Raw genomic sequence first — 17,079 nt, 5'->3', positions numbered from 1 at the left:
GATAATTCCTGAGTATTTACTACGAAATATTCTGCTGCTTCTTGGGGCTGTGCAGTGCTTCAGCCTGCAGTGACCCTTGTGCACTTCTCCCATAACCCAGTGCTGGCAGCTTCAGCAGGGGCATTAAGAGCCAAATCCAATCGCGAGTCAGGTCAGTTAGTCCTTCTGTTCACTTTTGCAGCCGGCTATTAGTTATAAGCGACTACTTTTGTTCTTTTTATGCCACTGGTGTTTTGGTGGAAAGATCAAGACGAAGCTGCCTTTGTCTGACTTATCCCATGCGTCTAATGCATGTTACTAAGCCATGTTTTGAATCAGGATACCTTTTAAGCTGGGCCCATGGCAAAGTACAAGAGATGTTTGAGTTTGTTGTGCCTTGTTTTCTTTTTCTTTCTCTCTTTTTTATTTTTTTTTTAAAGAAGTTATATTGGTTGGATATATATATATATATAATTTTTTGCTTCAGGGAGCATGTTGAAAAGTGGCAGGTTAGTTCTCACTGAGAAGTGAACTGCACATAACTAGGTCCTTTTCCAGTAAGCAGGAAGCTTTGCATGTTTGACCATACAACTTGAGAATTGTAGCTTGTAGAGGAAGAATTCAATCAACAGCAGTGGCACCTCTGGGTGACTGGGAGAAGCTCCTTTCCTCTGCTTCGTTTGAGTTTTTATTGCTGTTAATTCACTGTGTGATGTGTGGTTCTCACCTGGAGCTGGGGGGAGCTTTTGCCCCCAGGCTTGGGGGCTTCACAACCCCTCCTACTTCCCCACAGGCCTGTCTTTCTGCACCAGTTGTCCTTCTAGGATGCATCTCAAAAGACTTCATCAGGTTTCTTTCATGCAAATAGCAGATCATTTGCAAGAACACTTGCAGGATGTAGAAATGCAGCAGTGTGGTTGTTGCATGTGTAAGACTTTTATGGATGTAAGTAGATTTATTTTTTTTTACCAGTTTCTTGGAGCATTAGCCATAGAAATGGTGGCTCCCTTTGACTTCTCTGCAAGCTGAGGTGCTTAATGAGGATGCTCAACTTTCTCATCATTTCATGTGTTGCCTCGGGGTAGATCCCTCCCCTTTATCTTGGATTTGGTGCCTGTTGACAGTAAAAAGAACAAATCAGCCAGTGTGAGCATCTGGAGAAAGCTGTCTTTCTATTTACAAACTGCACTAATGTGAACTTCTGTTAGGTTTTTTATTCTTCTCTGGCTGCTTAGCTTCAGCTTGAGATTAATGACCTAGAGAATTAAGGGCGGTTAAATGACTGACAAATGCCATATTCTACCCACAATATGTACAAATTAAATTAGATAATTACATTGGCGTGCCTGTGATGGCAACTGCTAGGAAACAAATACAAGCTCATGGTACTACAGTGATGCCCTCTTTGAGGCTGGTGTTGATAGTAGCTACAGACCCATGTATTAGAGCAATATAGGCAATGTGAACTTTGGATAAATACCTAAACCAGAATAATATTCTTGATTTTATTTTGTTTTATTCTTGATTTTATTTTTTACATTAAAAAAAAACAGTTGGATTCTAAAGCTATTGCTTTCATATTTATTGAATGTGCTGTTGTTCATAAAGGTGTTTAATTATAATCTAATATCCCTTAGTTTTGCTTTGGAACTCCTTGTCCATGATCACCTACCTGTTATCCAATATGCAGGTTGAAGAAAGTTGGCCTGTAACACGTGAATTTTTCTGTAATGCAACTTCAAGGTAGAACACAGGTGGATAGAGACAGAGAAAGGAGTACAGGGAAGCAGAGGGACAATACTGAGCAGCACAGAAAGCTGTGGTCTCAGCAGGTCAGCTGTGGTATTAGGTGCTCCCAACATGTACATCTCTTGCAAATTTACAGAGAGACGTTTCCAAAGCGTTAGTCCAAGAGAGCAGTGGTTGCCTTTGCAGAAGAACAGTAGTAGGTGGTCAAAAATTGGATATAACCATAGTGATAGCAGAAGGCTTGTACTGGTGAGTTTGTTCTTTGATCTGTCCCTTGTGGAAGTCGAAGGTGGATGAGTGCTGAGACAGGTCCCTGTCATACTTCCCCCATCATGTTTATGCCAGTACATTGGCATATTTACACTCCTGTTTTCTGAATGATGATATTTGGTTACCTGCCATTCATTTTTAAGGGGTTTATAGAATCATTTAGGTTGGAAAAGACCCCTAAGATCATCTGGTCCAACCTTTAAGCTAGCACTTTCAAGTCAAAGAGATCTGTATGTGACAGGCATTGGCAGCAGGCCTGGTCCACGGGGCCATGCTCCTTTTAGTAGGCCGGCTGGGTTAGGTGGCTCAGCTGGGAGGGATGTACTTACAAACCCAGGGAACTTCACAGAATGTGCAGTGAACAAATGTCATTGGGAGCAGCTGTGGACAGTGCAGTGGTCGCTCTTTGTTTCCTTCCGACTACTCTGAAGTCATACAGAATTCACAGTGCAAGTGTTGTTTGGCTTAAACTCTTTCTCAGGCCTGGCTCTTCTAGTGCTTCCTCATTTCAGTGGTCAACACAGAGCCAGTGTTGTCCCGTCTTTCCAGCAAGAAGGGCTCCCAGCTCACGTACCTGCCTTCAGTGAGCCACAGGCCCTGCCGACAGTTATAACCAACTGGATCAGCACATGGTCTGGTGGGACAGGAGCAGGGACAGGGTGGAGAGAGAATTAGGTCTTCCTGGGTGAATTACTGCCAGCTCGTGATAGCACAAGAAAATGCTGCGTGGAGTATGACATCTTCATTGAGTACTGCTTAATGAAAGGGGGAGTAGGAGCAGGAAGATTTATATAGCAGCTGTTCGCTTGGGAGCCAGATGCCTTCTGCATACAGAGTTGAACTTGAGAACAGAGCTCTGAAAGGAGCTTGTTAATGAAAGCATGACCAGCTAAATCCTTTTGTCATCCACTGGCTTCCTCTGTCAGCTGCAGCAGTGGAAAGCACCGTCAGTGTAAAAGGCAGAGACAGATGCTTTGCCCTTTGTACCACTATTGGTGGCTTTGTGGGTGGACCACAGACTTGGGCTAGATTCCTCAGGCTGGCTTTTAGGATTGCATCAACCAGGCAAGACTAATGTTATGTTTTGGAAAGTGCAGAGTTGTTAAATACTTGCCCAGAAAACTACCATAGTATCGTTCTCTTGTCTGCCTTGTAAAACTGCCTGAAAGTACTGCCTGGCTCTCTTGGGACAGGAGGTAGGGGAAACTGCTTCCCATTTTCTGGCCTTACTCTGTACCTTTGCAATAATCAGTAGGACTGAACAAATCCAGCAGGATCATTCTCACATCTCCTTTGTAAGGACTTTACCGTAAGTCAAGCGTCTAGCTGATATATTTGTCCTGTTTGATTACCTTAAGATTGCTAATAAGATCAGTTGTTGCTCAGAGTAGTGTATTCTTCATAGGTTATCTGTCCTATGTATATCTTGTTATTGTATCCTATGCTACAAGTAACTGCAAAACCCACTCAGTTGCAGGCAGTTTGGACCCCTCTCCTCTAAAAATTGCTGAGACTTGCTAGGACAGCCCAGCATCTCAGCAGGACAGTGGACCAGGAAACTCCTCCTTTTAATTGCAAGGAGGACACAGCTCTTTTGCATGAAGCCAGCATCCAGGTACCCTGTCAGGGCACTTCTCCCTCGATGTGATCTGTCCCTGCATGTGTCCTCCCCATTCCTACCTTCCACAATGCCACTGTAGCCAGGTGAGTTAGGGTTCATCTAGGACATCCCAACATTCCCCTGCATTTGGGACATGTAGCAATTCCCTTGTACAAGCTGCCTTTCCAGTCCCAGCTGCTGGTTTTGTTTAGCTGGTGACAGTTCCTTGCAACATCTGACAAATTGGTACTTCAAACCTACTTAGCTAAGATTCCTTAGTAGCTAATGAATGGGGAATGCTCTGGCATCCTCACAATTCATATTTAACTTTTTGCACTGCACTTGGTTTAGACAATGAGGCTCTTTTGAGCAGTTTTTAAACCAGACAGTCACTTAAGGTTTCATTCAGAAATTTGCATTTCAAAAGTCCCATGCAAGGTCCAAGAAATCCATCCCAAGGCATAGGGACAGAGAGACAGCAAAGGGATGGATGCAAGAGGCTGGGAAGGATGGCGTAGGGAAATGATGTTGGGTAAGAGGTGGGTTCTCCCTAGGGCAGGGTGGAATTTTTTCACCTGATTTCAGTGTCTGAAGTGTTGATGTTTATAGTACTGCATTACAGACCGCTACAGTTCATGGAGAGAAACGAATGCTTTTTGGTACAGTTGCTCCCATCTTGTAACCTCAGTGTTTAAAACAGGTCTGGTGAAAATCATGATCTAGATTTATTTATTTTTCCTGCATTAACTACCTAGATTGCAAGCTCTGATATCAATCTGAAGTCAGCCCCAATGTTGGGCTTTTCAGTAATTTTGGGGGTGGAATGAGAATAAGTGAGAATTTCAAGAAGAGACTTAAGAGCAGTGAACTAGCTTAACAGATATTCCTCCAGCACAAGAACAAATTTGCCAAAATGTACAAACATGCTACTTGGATAGTATGAGGGGCTGATAAATAATTTTGATGTGGGAATATACTGTGAAGTCTGTGAATAAAGAAAAGTTTGTTTTGAGAGCTTGTGCTACAACAGCTGTAAAAAAAAAAAAAAAAAAAAAAGTCTCTACAGTTCATTTGCTTATCTGCTGTATGCCTCTCTCTAGCTGTTGGATATTCCCCCTTTTCAGCATTGTTTTTTTTATTTTTTTTATTTTCACCAACCAGGAGAGTCTGGCACCTCTCCACATGTTTCAGTTTGTTGTTCAGAGGATCTTTTAATGTCATTGCAGCACTGCAAGGCCTGAAGCTGCTATTGCTCAGGCCTTCTCCTCTCCCGTCAGCATCCGTTTCCCAAAATGTTTGAGCTGCTGTGTGGGCGCAGTCACGTCTCCATTGGCAGAGCAGTACCTTCCTGGTAGCCCTGGTGGTTGTTGAAGAAAACCTTGAACGTCATTCACAGCAGGCAAATCAGGTCATAGATATCCGTTTTAGTTTAACTGAGAAATGTTACAGTGCAAACACCCACTTAGAAAAATGTCCAGGAACTGACTGAAGAGCTCACCAGCAGATGAATGAAGCTACAAAAAATCACACTGCTCATTTAGTTTCATTAAATAATTCACACAAGACCTTCCTGCAGTTGTAGAGCAGAGGCTTGCTGAGCCAGCTAAGGTAGCTTTTGACTAAAATATGGCTCTGATTTACAGACAACAGGTTGGTGTGACAGTAAGTCCTTTATAAAGCCACGCCTGTTGTCACCTTCTGCTAACCTCATTTCCAGTGACTACAGATCTTTGTAACAAAATGTTCTTCCTGGTTTGCTTAGGGTGAAGAAACTGAAGGAAACATTTGCTTTTATACAACTTTTGGACAAAAACATGAGTAACCTTCGCACCTGGCTGGCCCGGATTGAGTCAGAGCTTTCTAAACCTGTTGTTTATGACATCTGTGATGACCAAGAAATACAGAAGAGACTGGCGGAACAGCAGGTGGGAAATAGGAGCAGCCATAGTGAACGAGCTAAAAAGTTGCTGATTACAATTGGTCCTAGTTTAAAATCGCCTGTTTCTTTTCTTTAGCCAGGCCTTCTAAATTTCACTGCATGTTCCTGCCAAGATGTGTTAACTTGGAAAGTTTTTATTTGCTTGCTGTTATTTCACTATTGTAAATGTTGCTTTGCCCCTATCCTCCCCTCCACCTTAAAATACCCACAAGGTACAGACAACAGTTTTTGTTTTTTTTATATTTCAGAGGTTTTGCCCAGTTATGTACAGCAGACTTCAGAAAGGTTAGGCAGGGCACAGGGGACAAAATCCAGGAAGACAGATGACCTAGGCTCAGCATTGCAAGGTCTGAACGCTGGGTCTCCTGAGAACTGGCTGTGTCAGATGTGAGCGCTGTAACTTGAGGTGTTGCCCTCACTAGCTCACTCTTCCCCTCCTTGCAGACAGCAGAGGAAGCTTGGCAGAGAAGGATGTTTGAGCTTTGGAGGATGGACTTGTACAAACACAGCTTTGGCTGAGTCCTGATCCTGTAGGCAGTCTCTGAAGCTCCCCTCAGGGTAGTGTGAGATGGTGCATAAATCCTGCTGAGGCATAAGTATGAAGCAAGCTAGCACTGTTGGGCATTGGTCGAGTGCATGTAGGCATTTATCCAAGACAGTGGCTCAGCAGGGGAGTCCTGAGAAGCTGTGTTAAAGTGCTGAAGATGGCAAGGATCGGGCATAACTGATCGTGCTAGCTGTTCCAGCCAAATGGAAGTGTGGAATGAATTGGATAGTCCTAGAGTAAAACTTCTCTTTGCAGCAGCCAGGGAAGGAAAAGGAGCATTTCCTAAGTGCAGACAGGTGGAGTGGCATAACCTCTGTCACCTTTTCCTCTGTGCCCAGGTTCGAAGTGTTTCCTTAGGAAGGCTGAGAATCACCAAGGCTGTCTTCTGGCCTTTGTGTAAAACAAGAATATTTGCCCTAAAACTGAGAATCAAAACTAAAGCTGTCAAGTGTGGAAGCTCTATGGCATCTACCTTTAAAGATGCCACACGTATTGGTGTTCTCCCCATCCTTCCCATTGTTTGTCTTTATGGCTGTTGCTTTCTTGTCCATGAAAAGATCCTTTAATGACCCAGACCCGAGGGCTGTGTTCTCTGCTGGCTGCTGTGGCTCTCCATCGTGTCCCAGGCATAGTGGGAAGGTCCAGGACCTCTGTGACAAGAGTGGGGATAGCTCCCACCAGCTGCACTCCAGGAGCTGGTCATACATCAGAAGCTTTGGTCCAGTGTCTTTGATGGTTCCATCTGCATTGTGAACGGTCACATAAACAAAGTGGAGATATTTTCTCCCCATCCAAACCTTTTGCATTTCTCAAAGACTGTAATGAATTGCCAAGCAGAGAAGAACGTGGGGCACAAAGAACTTGTGTCCAAACTCATTTATGTTCAAGCTTCAGCTCACTGCAAGAGCCATCTTTTGCTGCTCAGAGCTACTTACCGCTTTGTTGTTTGAATTCTGTTTCAAATGCAGACCTGTGGGCACCTCTAGACTCCTTCTACAGTAACCTTTTAGCAGGCTGAGTATAAACCTGTACTGACCAAAAGACCACAGGGAAAAAAAAAAAGCTTCTTTCGCTCCACGGTAGAGAAACCTTTATCTAAACACAACAAATAAAAAGATCTTTACTGGTTTTATTCGAACAATTATTCCAGCAAGTGCATAGTGATGGTGAGAAATATGCCCTACAGGTGTCTTTCATTTGACATCCCTGACTGGAAAAACTTTGCCTGTTCAGTCTTGAATAATGACATTTAAAAGCAGAGTGCATCTACAGAGATGCTTTATGGCATGTTTGTTCAGTTGAAGGATGAAGATTGAAATGTGAATAATACTCATTTGAAGATTTCAAAGTCATTTCAGCACCACAGAATTCTAGCAGCATGTAGTCTGTTTAAGCTTGCTGGGCAATGCTGTGCAGAGTTGAAGGAAAAGTACCTTTCCGAGCTCAATATATGTTCTTGGCCCCATTATTTAGTTTGTTGTGTTTGTCTCACCAGAATGCAGTCAGGTCATTTGGAATAACAGCTGGGAAAACAGCAAGAATTCTGCCTAGGATTATTGCATATGAACCCAGGCAAGACTGAAAGTAATGAAACAGTGTTAGCAATTTACCATAGTATAAATAAGATGGTTTTAAAATCCGTGTTCCAAATTCTCATTTTCACCAATGCAGCTGTAAATCAAGAATAATTTGATGAATTCAGGAGTCTTTCCACGTAACAGCAGTAGGGTAGAGCCTGTTTTGGGAAGCAGATACAGTGTTAAGAACACGCTGCTGCCTCTTGCTCAGAAAACATCTGTGGATCCTTAATAAGCTATTAAAACGGTGTTGGGTCTGCTTCTGGCAGTCTCTCACCTATGCAAAGATTTTGGCTTCTACTTTCTTTAAAGCTGTGTTATCACAAATCATGCAAGCCAAATTTTTACCATTTATGGCTTAGCCCTTCTTTCAGGTACTCATATAACACCATTGAAGATTGCCATGGGGTGATACTCAGCTCTTTGCACCTTGTTGATTTCTGGGAAGACCTTTCTTCAACTCCTCTTGGATTTCCTACAGGCCGTGTCTGGATTTTTTCATGTGTCTTTGTTTGTTTATTTTAAGTCTAGGGCAAAACCAATTCTGCTTCATCTGTTCACTGAAATCAATAATACTCTTTAAATGGGAGTTCTTCTTGCTGTTGTCAGTAAAATACTCCTTAGTGTTTGGTGTTGTTGCTGTGTTATTCTGGTTACAGTACCTGTACCCTTCATTAGAGGACCCAGGAGTGGGTTGAAAAAATGGAAACGTAGTGGGCATTGTTATTTCATTAATGGTCATGGTTGGTAGCATTGTACAGAGCTGCTTTTTCAACAAGAAATATCCATGTAGCACTGACTTCAAGAACAGTTACAGGTACAGAAGGAGCTGCCAGAATATGATGGACCTGCAAGCTCTGGAGAAGAAATGTGTAGATAAGGCAAAGGGTCTTTGCCAGACCATTTAAAACAGGCTGTCAAAGCAGGAGCTCTGAAAGGGGGAATAGGAAAAGCAGTGCAACATGGGCTGCTCTTTTGTTATGCTTCTGCAGTTTGTGATACCAGTCTGTGATCATGCAATCAGCAAAGTACAGGACCTGTATCATGAGCTCTCTGTCAAGTCTTGTAGAGTAGTAAGCTGACAGGAGGTACTGTCACTTGTTACAGTCAAAATTAGTAATTATGCCTTTACAGTGTGTGTAAGGTTTGGATTTTGAATGCACATTAAAATTGTCCAGACTGCTAATGAAAAGATTGAGCTCTCATTGAGAAATCTGGACAACCCCTTTTTGCATGGCAGTTCTGTCCTAACCTGTCAGTCTGTCATCTGCACAACTCATACTGCAAGTCTGTTTTATAAAGCTAAGTAACCTTTTACTGACTTACAAATTGCTCTTTCTCCATCTTCTGCAGTATTTTGAAAGGACATGTCTGAAATCTAGCCAGTCACGTTGCCTTCCACTAAAACTCTTCTTTTGTCAATGCAGGACCTGCAACGAGACATAGAGCAACACACGGCAGGGGTGGAGTCCGTATTTAATATTTGTGAAGTCCTGCTGCACGATTCTGATGCATGTGCTAATGAGACAGAGTGTGACTCCATCCAGCAGACTAGCAGGAGTTTGGACAGACGGTGGAGAAACATCTGTGCCATGTCTATGGAAAGGCGAATGAAGTAAGTCTCTTTATCCAACAGCTCCTAAAGAAGTCTGTGGAAGCATTTTGAAGAAATGCTTTTGGTTTTGCCACAAACCAAGTTTTGAGAAAGAAAAAAAAATAAGCTTATGATAAAACTCTTCTATATTTGCATCTCCCTGCCAGAATTGAGGAGACCTGGCGCCTATGGCAGAGGTTTTTGGATGACTATTCTCGCTTTGAAGATTGGCTAAAATCAGCTGAAAGGACAGCAGCTAGCCCCAATTCTTCAGAGGTTTTGTATACACACGCAAAGGAGGAGCTGAAGAAGTTTGAGGTGAATTTTTTAACTTCATCTTTTTATGCTCAGCAGCAGGCTGGATGTTCAGACTGCTGAATGCGTATTGTCTGTGTGAAATGCCTGGATCACTGAAAAATACATTTTGCAGTTCAAAGTTATGGTATAGCGACCATAAATAATATAGCCATATATGGCTGCCAGGTATCTTGATGGTTTATTTGTCTCCATTTTTTTTACATGGAGAATACAGTACTCCGAACTGACATAATTCTGCTTAAGTTCAAGATTTGCTTGCTAAAGGCAAGAGACCTTTGTGGGTTGATTTTTATTTTCATCTGTTTTTTTTTTTTTTTTTGTCCTAAATTCTGAGCAAATGAGTTAAAATATGGGTCCTTCTCTGGATTTAATTTTGTAGCTGGTTTTGGTTTTGGTTTTCTTTAAGGGGAGAGGGCATCATCCTTCCTCTTGATGGATCGTATCAGACCGATCCTTTCTCTTACCAGCAAAGGAACTGAGTTTCTCGATTTCCCTTGCAGGCATTCCAACGGCAAGTTCACGAACGACTCACTCAGTTGGAGCTGATCAATAAGCAGTACAGGCGCCTTGCCCGCGAGAACCGCACTGACTCAGCCAGCAAGTTGAAGCAGATGGTACATGAAGGCAACCAGCGCTGGGATAATCTCCAGAAAAGAGTCGCTGCCATTCTGAGGAGACTGAAGGTAATTGCACAGTGGAGTGAGAGACTAAGGAGTGCTCACAGGTTCCTCTAGGAGTTCCCAAGGGCAAAACACATACTTGGGAGCAACTGTCTTGGGTTGGTTTGTGTCTTGAATTACTAGTTGTGGTTTAATCCCAACAGGGAGCTTAATACTACACAGCTGCTCACTCACTCTCCCTAGGTGGAATCAGGGAGAGAATCAGAAAGATAAAAGTGTGAGAACTCATGGGTTGAGATAAAGACAGCTCACTAGGTAAAGCAAAAACCATGTGTTCAAGCAAAACAAAACAAAGAATTCATTCACTACTTTCCATCAGCAGGCAGGTGTTCAGCCAGTCCCAGGAAAGCAGGGCTCATCATGCATAACAGTTTATTGGGAAGACAAGTGCCATCACTCCATACTTCACCCCCCACCCCCCAAAAAAATCCTCCTTCTTTACTTCAGCTTCTATTGCTGAGCATGACATCATATTTTAAGGAATATCTCTTTGGTCAGTCTGGGTCAGCTGTCCTGGCACTGTCCCTTCCCAGCTTCTGGTGCACCCCCAGCCTCCTCGTTGGCAGGACACTGTGCTAAGCAGAAAAGTCCTTGGCTCTGTGCCAACACTGCTTTGCAAGAACTAAAAGCATTGGTGTGCTATCACCACTTTTCATCAAATATCCAAAACACAGCATTGTATGAGCCTCTACGAAGAAAATTAACTCCATCCCAGTCAAAACCATGACACCAGTGTACATGTACAAGAGCACCTCTGGAAAGGTCACCAAGTACATGGCATAAGTATGTCCTTGGCAGGGTTCTTGATGACCACAGATGTGTGGGGGAAGAAAGGCTGGAAATTTTGGAAGGTATGATGTGGGCTTTACTGATCCTATTTTAATCAGCCCTGCCATGGCTAGATACACTCATGAATTTGCAGCTTTCTTTAAAAAGAGGCAGAGACAAAAAGGCCTCAGTTCAGAAATGGGTTGTAGTTCAAAACGTAGCTCTACTTCACAGTAAGTTATGATTCACCTACAAGGCTTTAAACAAGGAGATGTGATGGAGGGGCCTGCTGCTGTCACTGCCTCATGCTGTGCTCTCTGCTTGATAGAGCAATGTTGTTAAAGAATGTATTTGTGACTCTTCAGAGAACTGTCCTGCTGCTGAAGATGATTTTTCCACTAGTCAAGTTAAAATGATTTCTGGGCAGATTTTACATGTTGTTCCATGGAGGAATCTTGTCACTGCTGGATTTTTTAATATAGCAGCACTATAAACCATCGACAGAGACTACTGTTAGATCCCAAAAGTCAATGGATGAAGCTCTGAGATATCTCAAGGGGTTTGATCTGTGCAGTTGGATGTGTAATGTTTCAGAATGTAACCTTTCTGAACAGTAAATACACCAAGAACTGGGGCACTGCAAGCTGCATGTCCGTTAGTGGCTCCCCTGGGAGCTGGCAGCAGAGAGAGCTCCTCCTGGCTTTTGTGACAAGTGGTGCATTGATTACATCTGCGTGAACATCTATGATCTAGCCAATTGTTTTCCCAATTTTACTACCACAGTTTTAATTATTTGAATTTAATTAGAGATGGGGCTAACTTTCCTCTAAATTTAGAACAAATTAGATGATCAAACCTGAGTCCAAATGACTGTTGCATTGGTATAAGAGTGTGGGAGAATGTATTTTCATTATGCAGCGTGGAAGCGAGATTTTTTTTCTTATACGAATGACTTGCACTGCTGAAGTTTTATTCCCACCCCAGTTAGAATAGTGTAGGACACCTTGCACCAGCATCCCTAGGGGACATTTTCTATACATGACATGCTGTCATTTGTATCCTGAAGGCCACTACGGTGAACAGCAGCTTTGAAACAAAACCTTTTCAGGGAGCTCCTGTGACATCTTTTTCAGTAGATAAATTCTTATAACAGTGTCTTCCTTCTTCCTATTCAGCACTTCACCAATCGGAGAGATGAGTTTGAGGCAACAAGGGAGAACATCCTTGTTTGGCTCACAGAAATGGACCTCCAGCTGACAAATGTGGAGCACTTCTCAAAAAGTAACTTTGATGACAAAATGCGCCAGCTAAACGTACGTATTCTTTTAAATCAGTCGTTTAATAGAACCAAACTGATCCTATCAGACTGCTCTGTCTTGACAGAATCGTCTGCTTTTCTGTAACTTCACATTAGCCAACAGATCTTTGTAGCACTACATTTGTTATAAGACATCAGTAATTTATTAAGTCCCACTCTGAATCAATTTTAAACAGTATTCAAATTCAGATTCAGTGTTCAAGCTCAGTTCTATCCTGCCATTTTCTTCAAACACTGTAATGTCAGTGACAGTGATAGCTGATCTGGAAAGGACCACATGTAGGTTAATAGTAAAAGCTACATTCCTAAATTCAGGCATTCTTTTCTAGGGAGAATTGTTTTGAATTTGCTTTAAGGTAGAATCTCTCCTCTGAGTGCATTGGTTCTAACTGGGACTTTCAAATAGAAATAAGACAGCATGCATGTGAAGTGATTCTAAAGAACATCTGGTTCTTTGCAACCTGCTCGTGTGCTGCTTTCCCCTTTTCCCCCTTGCTATGAATTGTTTTGGGATGTAGGTTTGCTGTTATATAGGCTGGAGGCCCAAGCAGTCAAACTTCTCTCCTACAGAGAAAAAAATCTCATGTACCCAGTAGAAAAATAAACTCTGATTACCTGAACTTGCATGTCCTGATCCCCTGCAGGCTCGGGACACTGCAGTCATACTGATATATGCATAGGTGGAAAATACCACTTCATTTGGAACTGTAATCCTGATAATAAAGCAACCTACTGCATCTCTTGAGTAAAAAGATATTTGCCAAATTAAATTAGGCAGCAATGTCACTTGCTGCTTTTGCTTTTACCACTGTGAGTAAGAAATGAAGGACAAACCTTAGGCTAGGAATGGGATTTGAAGAAATGATGTTATTTTCTTGTATGTCCCAAATAGGGTTTTCAGCAGGAAATAACACTACACACCAATAAGATTGATCAGCTAATCGTTTTTGGGGAGCAGTTGATTCAGAAGAGTGAGCCTTTGGATGCTACCCTGATTGAAGATGAACTGGAAGAACTTCATAGATACTGTCAGGAAGTGTTTGGGCGAGTTGCCCGGTTCCATCAAAGACTGACTTCACGGCATCCCGTAAGAAGCAACAGTTACTTTGGTGCTTTGACAAGATTGTGGTGTTTGAAGTGCAATGCTTAGTGCTTACCCTGGCTGCCTGACTGAGTAAATTGAGCTCAGAGGGGTCAGGAACTCCTTCAGTAGGTGTAACTCCCTCAGTAGGTGTACCAGCTTTGCTAAATTTTTGTCATCAGTCATGTCTCCGCACACCTCTCCTGTTGGGTCTCTATTTGCAGAATCTGGATGACAGCACAGAAGTAATTCACAGGGTTAATATTGAGATAGTAGTGGTTTGAGGGCTTCAAAGGCTTTTTTTTTTGGTGTCTTGTTTTCTTTAATTTCAACAACGTGCTTAGAATTTCTCTTTATGGATTTGTTTGTGAGGCTCCATCTGTCCACTTTCTTGTGGCAACCCTAGATGGGGAACAGCGTGCTCTTTAGTTTTCACTGAGAACATTTAGCTGATTCTCATTTTACTTTGGCTCAGAAAGAAAGAACATTTATTAAAAAGCCAAATGGAAGAAGTAACATGAACATCTAAGTGTAGCTGTTCACCCTGAATAAAAACAATCACTTCATTGCTGACCTGTGCAGTCCATTTGGAACGGGGTACCCCTCTGCAAACTGCAGAGAGATGTGGTAGCGGTTTAGTGTCTTGAAAGAAAAGAGTTAGCTGCTGATGGGAGAGCTGTTTTGGCAAAAGAAGGATGAAGAAATGCTTCTCCTTAATTTTAGATATGTGGCTTGGATTACTGCAGCAGACCACAAAACTTCCCAGTAGTACTGTATGACTTAATCGTTAGCTCATTTAGCAGTGTAGACCTTAATTATGAGTGTATGTTAGTTCTTACTAACATGCCATAACTGTTATTTATTTTTAGGGTTTGGATGATGAAAAAGAGACCTCTGAAAATGAGACAGACCCAGAAGACTCCCGAGAAATCCAGAATGATCTCTGGCATAAGAAGGCCATCGGTGACGGGCCCTCTTCCCCACAGTCCCTTTGCCACCTTATGCCACCCACTCAAGGTCACGAAAGATCAGGCTGTGAGACCCCTGTCAGTGTGGACTCCATCCCACTTGAGTGGGATCACACAGGTGACGTGGGGGGCTCTTCCTCACACGAGGACGAAGAAGAAGCAACATACTACAGTGCTTTGTCAGGTGAGAACCAGTTGCTGGCTGTTTGTTTTGAGATGGACAATTGCAGGAGGTCCCTGTGTGGGAAGGGAGGGGGACTGAGGTCTTGCTTCAGCGTTGTTGGTTGGTTTTCAAGTACTATTAATAGCTATGAGCAGTCTCATCTCTTAAGTGTCCTGATGAAGGGAATGGTATTGTCTAAACCTAGCTTAAATTTGGAGAAACATAAGGTTTTTAGAAACCTTACTTTTTAAGAAAGACTGATAAAAAACAGTGCCAACAACTTTTTATTTTGTTCTTTGTCTTTGCTGTCCCTAATTGTTTCAGTTGTTTTTAATATCTGGAAAATATTGCATAGTGAGGAAAATGACATTATTCTTTTTTCAGATGTAGAAATCACTGAAAATCCTGAGGCATATCTTAAAATGACCACAAAAACTTTGAAAGCATCTTCTGGTAGGCACCTGCTAATGCATGTGTCTGAACATGGCAATCTCCCTGTGCTGCACGCTATATTCCTCAACCTCTCTCATATGTAATGTCTGACTTCCTGCCTTGTGTGGACACCATGTCTCATCCTGCCATGGTGTTCTTACGCTGCAGTATTCACATGTACATTACAAAGCAGTCAAGAACATGCCATTTAGATTTTGCCTGGTAAATGCCGAGGTGGTTAACGTGCATTTCATTGTAGTGACCCAAAGTCTTTTGGTACTTTCTTGGTGGTTTGCTCTGGGCAGTATCACTTTTTTGGTTGTTTCTAATTTTAATTATGTAATTACTGGGAGAAATAGTTCCAACTCTGCAAGTATTTTTGTTTGTGTTTTGCATCGTGCATGACAGAACCATGTGTGTCCTGTCTGTTAAATCTAGAACAAATGTTCTCCAAATCAGGACATGTCTAGACGTGTCCCTGCTGAAATGTGTTGCAGATATGTGATAGTATTGTTGGGATGCAAACTTTCCAAAACCACAGTGCAGCCTTTTGTTTTTTAACTCATGTGTGTATTCAAGCATTTCCCAGAAGAAAACAGAATGTCTCATAACTGCATGGCTGTCATCTCATTACCTTTGAAACACTGTTGATGTTTTGCAAATGTGCATGCTTTGCAAGGAAAGCTGCAAAACTGTTGTTTTTATGCCATAACGATGCCATTTTATTTAGAGCGCTTTCTAACTTAATACAAAGCAACAGCTTCCTTGTGGAGATGGGATTTCACATTCATGTCATATGCTTTGGTTTTTATTTGTTTCAGGAAAGTCTGTTTCAGAAGCTCATCCCTGGCATTCACCAGATAGCCCTGTCTGCAGGAAACACCGATACAACCAGGCAGAGATGGTTGGCAATGTGCTGTCAAGTCCAGAGACGAGTACCCCCTATAAGCCAGGCTATGTGAGTTGGAGGCTTTGCAGGCACTGAACCTATACTACGCTGTCTGTACAGCTACAAAGGGAGCTGTGTAGCTCTGTCTTTTTCTTTCCTCCAGCATCAAGGAAAAGATTGGTTGGGGGAGGGGGAGGTTGTTCACTGTATGCAAACTTGGCCATTACTTCTGGTGGCTTGGGAAGCCAGTGAGAGTATCTGTTCACTCACTAGAAAAGCTTCTTGAAAGCAATTCAGAGCAGTATGTGAAGCTTTTGATCAGAGACACTGTCTGGAGGAAAATACATCCTCCATTGTCATAGGTCGATTCTAGGAGAACTTAACTCCACAAGGAGGGGTTGTGAATACCCTCCCTTGGTATTTACTTATATATCTCCCTTTGCTAAGCAAACTGATATGGAGTGTCCTTTTCTAGCACCATTTAATGTGTTTCTGGGCATTCAAAAAAATGCCCCAGTGGCATTAGCATTGAGGAAAGTGCTTGTTGTCTGTTGATTGTTCAGCCGTGATGGCTGGTTCCCAGTAGTCCCAGCTGTGGCCTTCACCAGCAACCTACAGGCTCTGGATCTGGACCTGTTGTCAGCACTCTTTCAGGCACACTGTGGTACTGGTATCTGGCTGCTTTTGTCACCACTAATACAGTCTTGGAGCATTAGAGTCAATATTGCCAAAACCCAGAATCCAACAAAGAGCGTCAGCAAACGTAGGTTGTCCAGTACGCATAATGTGCCGTCATGTAATGTCCAGTAGACATTACAAGACTGCCCTACCATGTCCAGTCTTGTAATAATTAGCATCACTATGGTGTGTGTTTGTTTGTTTGTTTGCTGATAAGGCACAGAGAGCCAGCATAAACTGCTAGCAAAGAAGCAGAAGCCCAGTGCTGTATCTGACATGCAGGAGCTCAGCACAGACGGGCACTTTAACATAAATGAAGCTTGACCTTTGATGGCTGGTTAATGTGCAGGGCTCACGCACCAAAATGTCATTCCAGGTGAAGCAGCTCAGCTCTGCAAGCAGCACCAGCGTCAACAAGGAGAACATTGCGTCTGCTAACATGAGTGATGAAGAGCCCCAGGATGACCAAGAGCTTGTGAATATAGCAGCTGCAGAGAAGCAGTCAGGTACAGAGCATTAGGGCACTAGG

The 17,079-nt window shown here is 42.6% G+C and overlaps 1 protein-coding gene across 8 annotated transcripts in view; it reads left to right on the top strand.

Annotated features, from left to right (window-relative positions):
- SYNE2 (spectrin repeat containing nuclear envelope protein 2) overlaps window positions 1-17,079 on the top strand; it is a 187,090-nt gene that overhangs the window by 161,304 nt on the left and 8,707 nt on the right. For 5 of the 8 annotated variants that reach the window (XM_084522802.1, XM_084522803.1, XM_084522798.1 and 2 more), the window contains 10 exons: window positions 5,361-5,523; window positions 9,089-9,276; window positions 9,423-9,573; window positions 10,074-10,256; window positions 12,197-12,334; window positions 13,232-13,426; window positions 14,290-14,572; window positions 14,936-15,004; window positions 15,805-15,941; window positions 16,927-17,056. In XM_084522802.1, coding sequence (XP_084378928.1) covers window positions 5,361-5,523; window positions 9,089-9,276; window positions 9,423-9,573; window positions 10,074-10,256; window positions 12,197-12,334; window positions 13,232-13,426; window positions 14,290-14,572; window positions 14,936-15,004; window positions 15,805-15,941; window positions 16,927-17,056 — 1,637 coding nt within the window. Of the gene's footprint in view, window positions 1-5,360; window positions 5,524-9,088; window positions 9,277-9,422; window positions 9,574-10,073; window positions 10,257-12,196; window positions 12,335-13,231; window positions 13,427-14,289; window positions 14,573-14,935; window positions 15,005-15,804; window positions 15,942-16,926; window positions 17,057-17,079 lie in introns of those variants that run through there. The other 3 variants (XM_084522804.1, XM_084522801.1, XM_084522805.1) reach the window with 2 other exon arrangements.

This window comes from Aythya ferina (genome assembly GCF_964211825.1).
Source record: "Aythya ferina genome assembly, chromosome: 5".
Classification (NCBI taxonomy): domain Eukaryota; kingdom Metazoa; phylum Chordata; class Aves; order Anseriformes; family Anatidae; genus Aythya; species Aythya ferina.
This window is presented reverse-complemented; position numbering and strand designations above follow the sequence as displayed.